At 39.7% G+C, this 9,807-nt stretch overlaps 1 protein-coding gene across 3 annotated transcripts in view; it reads right to left on the bottom strand.

Moving 5' to 3' along the window:
- Window positions 1-9,807, bottom strand: part of Chn1 (chimerin 1) — a 61,160-nt gene that overhangs the window by 8,635 nt on the left and 42,718 nt on the right. For all 3 annotated transcript variants that reach the window (XM_005393180.2, XM_013518799.1, XM_013518798.1), the window contains 2 exons: window positions 2,562-2,735; window positions 1,456-1,533 (listed from right to left, as the gene is read on the bottom strand). In XM_005393180.2, the coding sequence (XP_005393237.1) occupies window positions 1,456-1,533; window positions 2,562-2,735 (252 nt within the window). The remainder of the gene's footprint in view (window positions 1-1,455; window positions 1,534-2,561; window positions 2,736-9,807) is intronic.

Genomic DNA, 9,807 nt, shown 5'->3' with positions numbered 1-9,807 from the left:
GCAGTACTATATCTGGTTAGATTTTAAAGATAAGCCAGGCATCAGCTTAAACACAGCCTTACCACAGAAACCAGTAATGCTCCCCTAGGTATTCACCCACAGGAGCTGAAAACTTAGGTCCACAGAAAACCTGCACACAAATGTTAACAGAAGCTTTGTTCATAACTGACAAAAAATTGGTAGTGACCAAAATGTTCTTTAATTATAATACATCATTACAACAAAATTTTATTCAGCAAAAAAAAAAAAAAAAAAAGGAATGAACTGTCAAACCATGAAAAGGCATAGAGGAACTTTTAAATGCATACTGGTGACAGAAATCGGCCTGAAAAGGTTTCATAATATATGATTGCAATTAAGATACTCAGGAAAAGGCAAAAGTACATAGATGGTAAAAAGACCAGTGGCTGCCAAGGACTTGGGAGGTGGGGAAAGGAAGAAAGAGATGACCAAGGGGTTTTTATGGTAGTGACACTGTCCTGTAATGGTAGATAGAAGACAACTTACTATAAACTATTGATTTTAGTAACAATAATATATCATTGTTGGGCCACTAAATATATTTAGTAACAATAATATATCATTGTTGGCAATGATAACAAATGTACTATAATCAATTCAAGATACTAGTCACGGGACTCTGTGGGTTATGAGAGATGGCTCTTTACTTTCCATTCAAATTTTTTGAAAATTTAAAACTATAAAGCCCATTTAAAAAAATCCAGCCAGGTATGGTGGCACACACCCATAATCCCAGCACTTGGGAAGCTGAGGCAAGAGGATCACTGTGAGTGAGTTCAAGGCCAGCCTGAACTGCATAGTGAAAACCTGTCACACACACAAAAAAGAAGAAGTCCAGCCTCCTAAAAATGCATATACCTGACTGAGCCTTTCAGCCTTTCATGGAGAATTTTGAATTCGTTTGTGAGTGTCCACCTCTCACACTGGGGTGCGTCATCTGCAGTGGCAGGCAAGTCGGGACAGTGCCTTCTGGAAACAAAAGGCAGCACAGATGCTGCACGGGGGGCAGAGGGGCCTGAGTACTGGGGGTGGTGTGTGTGCGGGCAGCGGATAAGGGCCTGGGCAAGGGCCAGGGGAGGAAGCAGAGAATGACAAAGGCAAGATCATCTTGCAATGCTTTCCTCAGGAAAAAGTAAGCCTCCTTCTCCTCCACCACAGGCTTCTCTTCTCCCCAGTATCTGTTACTCATTTTCTAGAACAATCCGGACTTCAAATACAAAGTGTAAGTTCAAACTTTCTATGCTACTTTGTTACTCTGAAATCTGACAGCTTAATGCTTACAACTAATACAAAAACATGAAACTTTTATTGGGAGGGAATGATATAATAATCACCAATGATTTTTAGACAAATAATACAAAAAATAAACCCAAAAGAATCAATTTTGTGGCAAGAGTAAGACCATTCTAAGGTAATGACTGCTGCAGAACACACCTCTATCAAAGGCCATCTTGACATCTTCAATTAGGTCACTAAATCCTGATACTCGGTATAGTCCTTCAGAATTAAGACCTGTAAAAAATAAAAATAAAAAATAAATAGTATGAATGTGAATTAGCTTCTTGGGAATTATGCTTCCTTTTCAAATTTTAATTTCTCTCCACACTTCAGACTGGGGATTTAATGTGCCAGAAAAATAATAAATATATACCACTAGAAATCTTTTCATCCAGGTACTGGAAAAAAAACCAAAAAAAAAAAAAAAAATCTTTTCACACGTTTTTGCTAAAATAAAATCATGTCATTCACAGTTCTTTAATTCTGACCTACTGTCACCTGCATATTTATAATTTGCCTCATCATGTTGTCTAATTAGATCAAACAATGTTAAGTCTCAAGGGAAATAATTCACCACCCCAATTACAACATGACTTCTTTTACATAACAGAGGACCAAGACAAACTGTAGCAGTTTTCCCATGTGGAAAGAATAATTAGGGTGCAGCTCTGGTTTCTGGCTTTGGATAATTTTAATAGAAGATTTATACCTTTGCTTCCTGAAGATGAATATAAGAACTGAAAAATGAATCTGTCTCTGTATGTCAACTTTTGCAGGTCTGAAGCATCATCCACAAATATATATACAGTTTTGGTACTGGGAATCAAACTCAGGGCCTCGCACTTGCTGGGCAGGCGATGTGCCACTGAGTTACATCTCCAGCCCCATAAATATATTTTAAGCATATTTTCTGTTTTGTTTTTTTGAGACAGGGTCTCACTATGTAGTCCAGGTTGGTCTTGAACTCATTATGGAGCCCAGGCTGACCTTGAACCTGTAGCGATCCTCCTGCCTCAGTCTCACTAATGCTGAGATTATAGGCGTGTCTCACCATACCCGGCATTAAACATATATTCTACACCTTGAAATCAAGCTGTTTACTTTGTTAATTCATCCAAGACTTTGAGGTCATGTGACATCTGAAACCATCTTCCCCAAAATTACTGGAGACAATAGCAGCGCTGCACAGACAGGCCCCCAGAGAGGTGCTGGGACTCTAGTGCGGAGAATGGAGATGGCCACAGCCCGCCGGCAGTGCTCACCTCTGGACTCAATCTCCCTGATGCACATGTCCACTACCATGGGCCGCTTGGTGATGTGCGCTTTCACGAGCGTCGTGAGGTCACAGCTGTACACCTTCTTCACATGCTTCAAGTCTGGCTTGCAGTCATTTGGGACCATCTTGGAACACTGCTTATGAACATTCAAACCACAATCTGAGAAGAATGAATGGAGAAATTCGTAATTATTTTCACAGTCTGGAGTACCGCAGTGGGTTCCATTTAGCAAAAGACATTCCAGCTGGAATGATGTTTTAAAGTCTACTAACCTCCAGCAACTTCTTCAGGGGGGAGAAGGGGAACAATATTCCCTTCTGCACGCCTGGAAAAATTTGGCTGTACCCTAGGAAGCCAGGATTGTAGTTCATGCCCTTTTTCTTTCAGTACTGAAGAGCGAACCCAGGGCTTTTGAATTTAGATACATCCCCAGCAACCCCTCTTTTATTTTGACACAAGGTTCTGCTAAGTCACTGAGATGCTCAGACTGAGTTTGAGCTTGTGATCTTCCTCCTTCAGCCTCCCAAAGTGCTGAGATGACAGGTGTGTACACCATGCCTGTCTGATCCATCATTGTTATGTGAGCTTGTTATGTAAGCCCAGGAGCATGAGAGGAAAAAACTAAAAACTATACAAATGTTTATGTAATATTATGTAAAATAGCCAATGCTGTGGTTTGAACACAATGTGTTTGTGTTCTCCAAAACTCATGCGACAGTGTGACAGGTGTGGTTTGGACAGTGTTCAGGCTATGAGCACTCGGTCCTCATGAATGGATCAATGCCAGCACAGAAAGGGCTTGCAGAAGGGGTTTACTCTCCTGCCAAATGAACACACAGCATTCACCTTCTCTTGCCCTTCTTCTTTGCACCTGTAAGGGTGTAGTGAGACGGGCCATACCAGATGTGGGTGACCTTGATCTTCCCAGACCTCAGAACTGCAAGAAAATTTCTGTTCCACAAATTACCCAGTCTGTGGTATTTTGCTATGGTGGAATAAAACAAAGACAAACTTCAAACTATAAATCAATTTCTTTTACATTATATAAGAATTACATTTAGGAGCTACAGATACAGCTCAGTGGTAGAGTTCTTATCTAGCAGGCACAAGGTCTGGTCAATCCCCAGCACCATGGCAGAAAAAAGGAAACAACAACAAGAAGCCAACGTGTGGCCAAAGGAGTGCAATATAAAATATTCCTAATGTGAGCTGTAAGTGTATCCCAATACATTTGATCCCAAATGGAACTGGAACTCCAAAGGTAAGAGCATCCAGGCTCCTCTAAAATGGTGCTGCTCCTGTTGATATCTATACATAACCCTTTCTGTACATGATTACATGTAATTCATCTAAGAGCCCACAATAGCTACCTTTATGATCTGTTACTACTACTATAATCAGCTAACACTTATTGAGGGCTCACTATTCCCATCCACCATTCCAAGTGCTTCACATTTACTATTTCATTTAAAACTCACAATATTCTATGAAGTAGGTACTCTCATTTTATAACTGAGGAAACCAGGCGTATAGGTGATAGGTAATCTACCCAACTCTGGCCTATGAATGATTCTAGAGTCCACAACTTTGATACCTTATATATATCGTAGTAATTCTACTAGAGTTATTTCTTTGCTTTGTATTTTTGCTAGGCTATAATTTCTAAAATGCCAGAACTCAAACATTTTCTGATTAATATTTCAAGAAATTTTAGAAAGGATGAAGAGGAACACTTTTGCTCAATTAGACTGCAAAGTGATAAACTACAGCTGAATAAAACAACTAAAATAAATGTTATCTTTAAAAAATAATATTTTTGTTTTTAAGTTCATAAAACCTTTATGTTGACTTCCAAAACCATCCAAGTAGAGCATATGTGGTGTACAGAAGGTCTTTTTCTTTTTTCTGGTACTGAGAATCAAACCCATGGCCTTGATGCCTACTAGGCAAGCACTCGAACACTGAGATTTACCCTCAGCCCTTTTAAATTTTATTTTTGAGACAAGGTCTTGCCCAACCTGGCCTCAAACTTGCAATCATTCTACCTCAGCCGCCTAAGTAACTGGAATTGTAAGTCTGTACCATCATGCCCAGCTTGAACTGTATAATTTTAGGGGGATGGGTACTGGGAATCGAACTCAGGATCTCACACTTGCCAGGCAGGTGCTGTGTCACTGAGCTAAATCTCTGGTCCATGAACTGTATATTTATTTATCTGTATTCAAGTTTACTGCTTCATCCTCTGTCATCTTCATTTGAATCAGCCCATCATCCAGTGAGTCTATTTCATTATTTTATGTCTCAGTTCCAAAACTTCCCTTTGTTTTTTTATTGTGTTTCCAGAGTGTAGTAGTTGCTCACTGAAGCACTTTTATTATAGCTGCTTTTCTTTTCTGACAATTCCAATGCCTGTGTCATCTCAATATTTGCATCTGTTGATTATTGAGATTCTCCTGGTTCTTGCTACAATAAGCAACTTCAAACTCTATGTTGGAAATTCTGAGTGTTAAGAATAAGGTTCCAATTAGGAAGCAGTCAAGTTTAGATTTAGAATATCCATTTTGCACTCACTTTTGTACCTTGTGGTTCCAGTATCAATCTAGTTTGTAAAACTTTTGTAATGCTATTTTGCCTGCCTCACTTTTGATACCCAAGTGGTGGGACCTACCCCATATTCTCCATGGGAGTGCCACTTATGACAGGTAGGGGATGTCAGGGCTGGGCCACAAACTCAGCTGGGGCCGAGTACTGTTTTGCAGTGAACTGGAGGATGGGCAGGGAAGCCAGAGCTCTGATCATGGTCTCAGCCACCTCATTTCTGCAGATCAGGAATGAAAACAGAGTTCCCCACATGGCCTTGGGCTGAGATGGTGCTGCTACTATTAGGGTCCTACTCTATTTAGGGTGTGGGTAAAAGTCAGGGTGCCACCCACAGGTTCAGCCAAAGATGGGTGGCACTTTATTACTACAAGGTAGGGGTGGAGGCCAGGGCTCTGCCCTCAGATCTGCAAGTGTGCACCTCAGCTATTGCAGAGTGGAACTGGAAAACAGGGCTGAGACTATGCAGCTTGCTCTACACTCACTGCGGAGATGTGGCAGTATGGCTTTTTCCATGGTGTTTCCATGGAGAACGGCAGATATGGCTAGAAGGTTTCTGCTGTGTGGAGCTATACTTTTCCCAGTGTACTTGCTGAGGAACGCTGACTTTTCTGTTGTTCTTCCTGCCTGTTGGCATTTATAGGTCATGGGTGTCTACAGTGCCCAGGCAGGGATACTCAGAAGGGATACAAACACACCACCAGGAACTTACTGCTGGGTTGTTCCTCAGCTTCTGAGGTCCCAATGAACCCACATTCCTTTTTCCAGTTTTCACAATCTTTCCATAGTTAATGCAAATACCTTTTTCAAGCTCTTTTGCTATAATTTTTAAATTTTAATTTTTTGTAGTGCTAGGTCTTATAATTCTTGGGAGGGACATGGTGAAAGACATTTTTCTATCTTTTCCACAACTGGAAGAACTCATGTGGTGTTTTCAAAGTGTAAAATTCAGCAAAGTGTCATAATTTAATAATAGTATAGAGGTGCCTCAGAATTTAAGTGTGGACACACAGGTCACAATGAGGCTGGAAAACAACTTATCATTTCACAGAGGAAGACGAAGTGGTAGAGTGGCTAAATGACTTGTTCACGTTATCTGACCAAACAAACGGCAGAACTGAGATTTTAACCGTGGACTGCTGATTCCTAGCCTGTGCTCTTCCCACTGAGTCATACATATTTCTTTTCAAGAGCAGTACACAATGTGCTCTGAATTATTTTCTTCAGCAATGAAGATGAACGTGCTATTTTCAAACTCATATTTGACAATGTATATTGTCCCCATTGTTACATATAGTTTAAAAAACTGCTATATTTTACCCAAATGAATGTTACAGTTATCTATCTGTGATTGATCTGGTAGGACTTTTAAAAAGCAGGGATCTAGCCAGGCGTGGAGCACACCTGTAACCCAGCACTAAGGAGTCTGAGGCAGGAGGATCGCTGTGAGTTCAAGGTCAGCCTGAACTACATAGTGAGACTCTGTTTCAAAACAAAAAATCAAGTTATATCATGTACAGATACAAATTCCCTATGATGAATATGATCATTATGCATACCTGAAATATACCAGCAAAAGTCATTTTCTTTGGGGAAAAAAAGCAGTGACCAATACCTACCATTATGCATTTTTGTCACATTTCCTCCCTACATATAAATCCTAAGTGGAAATCCAGTAGAAAGCCAAACAGTAAAATTGTGATGCATCTACATAATATCAAAACATCTGAATGGCACTAAAGGTCTGATACTAACTTTTCCCTTTGAATGTGAGGGCTCATCTCCCATATTAAAGATCAGCAGGCTCCTAAACTTGCTTATTCAGTAAAAAGCTGAACAAAGTGATGACTGAGCTCAGATTTAGGTATTTAGGGAAAGGAAACTGTTCTTTAAACTAACATTCTTTCATTTGAACAATATGAAACTGTAGGAAAATAAATTCAAATTTTAGCAATAAATTTCAAAAGCCAAACTTTCAGCTAGACAGTATATGAAGTCCTTTAGAAGACCATAGGATAGGGCAAAAACATTAAAATAAAGCATTGTTTTATACCTGTAAGTTCACAGGGCAATACACCAGCCTTTAGCTCACTCCAAAAACTGCTGCTTCAGGGACTCACAGTATATCAATATTTCAGTTTTCTGTTAAGACTTTATTTGGTTTTCATACTTATTTATTAAAGTAATATAACTCTTATATGGTTCAATTTCTTCTAGAAAGGCCTACACTATAAATGGGAGGAAACTCCATAGAAGACTTCATTTGCTGCCTTCTCTTGGTTTGTAGGTAATTTTATGTTACTGTTAAACCAATTTCTCCCTCCCAATTTCTCAAGTTAGCAACTATAGAATAAATACATGAAAGGAGGAATAAAAATTCAACCTGCATCTTACACGATACTTTATATATTTCTACTACTTAGACTACTAATATTAGGTTACCCTCAGATTTTTCTGATGTTTGATTTCTCTAAAATACATAGATGGTACATATCTAGAAAGGCTGGCCTCATTCTACTGACAGAATTAAGGGATAACATAATTATGGTAACATGTTTGAAACAAAAAAAATTCTTTTTATGATCCATTCTTCTTTCCTTCCTTCTTTCCTTCTTTTCCTTCCTTCCTTCCTTCCTTCCTTCCTTCCTTCCTTCCTTCCTTCCTTCCTTCCTTCCTCTCTCCCTCCCTTTTTCTCTCTCTGTCTTTCTGTTTTGTGATACTAGGGATTGAACATGGGGTCTTTGCAATTTTTATCTTCTGCGACAGGGCCTTGCAAAGTCACTACGTTGCCTGGGTTGGGTTCAAATTCATGACCCTCCTGTCTCAGTCTCTCAGAGTGCTGGGATTATAGGTATGTGTCACTATCTCTGGCTCAGTGTTTGTATTTAAGTAACTGTAAATAAAACTGTGTTTTACTTTTTGCAGTGCTAGGAATCCATCAGAAGGCCTCACACATTCTAGGGACATGGTCAATCACTGAGCCAGTTTTATTCTTGAATGCATATGTTGTTTTTCTACAAATAAAAAGTAGAATAGCTCATTTTAATATGCATCACAAGTAATCTTCATTAAGCAAAATTAAGAGGAATCTCTTATTCCTTGAAATATTTAAACAAATATTTCTGTAGACTGAAGGGGGCCATGTAAAACTTAAATGTCTTCAACTTTTCACTGACTTAGACAACCACAAGTTCAGGTACAATCAAAGCAGTAATTAACACATATTACTTCCTCTTTTCTTCTACCTAAAAGTGCCTGTATATGTGATGTAATACTTTCAGATATCAGGAAGAAACTGCCGCCATTTCTGCGTGGGGGCAGCAATGACAATGATATGCTGAAAACAAGTCACCCTCATAAATAATATCAAGTTGAAATATTTATTTTACAGTAATTATCATCCTTAACTCCTTAAAATATTCTGATAAGATTTAAAAAATAACTTAGGAATGGTGGTGGAAAAGTGGTCTTTTTTTCTAGGGAGGGATGGTTGACAATTGCTGTGATTACATAATAGATTAATTCAACCTACTAGTTTACATTTCATTAAAAAACCAGTATGATGAAAAATTGGTCTGAATGAACATCCTCTGAACCTTAGGTTATGGGTATGTGTCAGCAATACTCTAGCAAGCGGAGCATCACTCTTCAGCTGCAATTACGCAGTCCCATATGATGTTATTTTACTCTCTGGAGGAAGCAGAGGAAGGGGAGACTCTGGCAGATGATGCTGTTTAATGTCTCCTACATCCCCTAGTACTGCTGGGTTTTGAAAAGTTCATGTAGTGCCATGCTTAGCATTCTCAGGACCAGCCTTCTGTCCCCTCCGCTGTCATTGCTGGCTGTAGTGTATGCAGCTGCAACACTAGAGATTTCAGGCCTGAGGGGACCCAGTTTGCCTTTCAGAATTAGCTGGATTCAATCTGCTTCTTACAGCAACTTTGCTGGCCTGGTGGGCTGAATACCACCCAACTGAGAAAGAGGGGGAGGTGTGGGATGGGGAGAGAACACAGGTGTGGGTGGGATTCAAAATTGCTGCTTTTGGCCAACACTCCATAAAAAATTCTGGAAAGCTCTCTTTTGCCTGGGTGGCTTTTGAAAAAAAAACCCCAAAAAAACCCAACCCAGAACAAAGCAAGCTTTCTTGTTGATCAAAAACAGAAACACATCTCTTTTGTAATGGGCAACAAGCCTGCCATTTCTCTTTGGAAATGACATCTTTAATGTTTACTCCCACTAGTGTATTAGCTTCTTAATGCTGCTGCAACAAATTAGCACAAACTTGGTGGCTTAAAACAGTACGTACTAAGCTACAATTAAGGTGTCAGCAGGGCTATGTTCCTTCTGGAGGCTCTGGAGGGGGCATCCATGTGTCTGGCTTTACAAGATGATCCATGTGTCATCTTTGGAGACTGCAGTATAGCATCTTCTCTCTCTCAGACCTTTGCCTCTGTCCCTACATCATCTTCTTGTGATTCTCATCCTCTGCCTCCCTCTTACATGAACCACTGCCAGTTGTGATTATATGGGTCCCACTCTAATCCAGGGTCACCTTTCCATCTCAATATCCTTAATTTAATCACCTGTAAGTTCCTAGTGCCTTGAAAGGTAATATATTCACAGGTTCCAGGGG

The sequence above is a fragment of the Chinchilla lanigera genome, unplaced genomic scaffold (assembly GCF_000276665.1).
Source record: "Chinchilla lanigera isolate Chin_1 unplaced genomic scaffold, ChiLan1.0 scaffold00048, whole genome shotgun sequence".
NCBI classification, from domain to species: Eukaryota; Metazoa; Chordata; class Mammalia; order Rodentia; family Chinchillidae; genus Chinchilla; species Chinchilla lanigera.
This window is presented reverse-complemented; position numbering and strand designations above follow the sequence as displayed.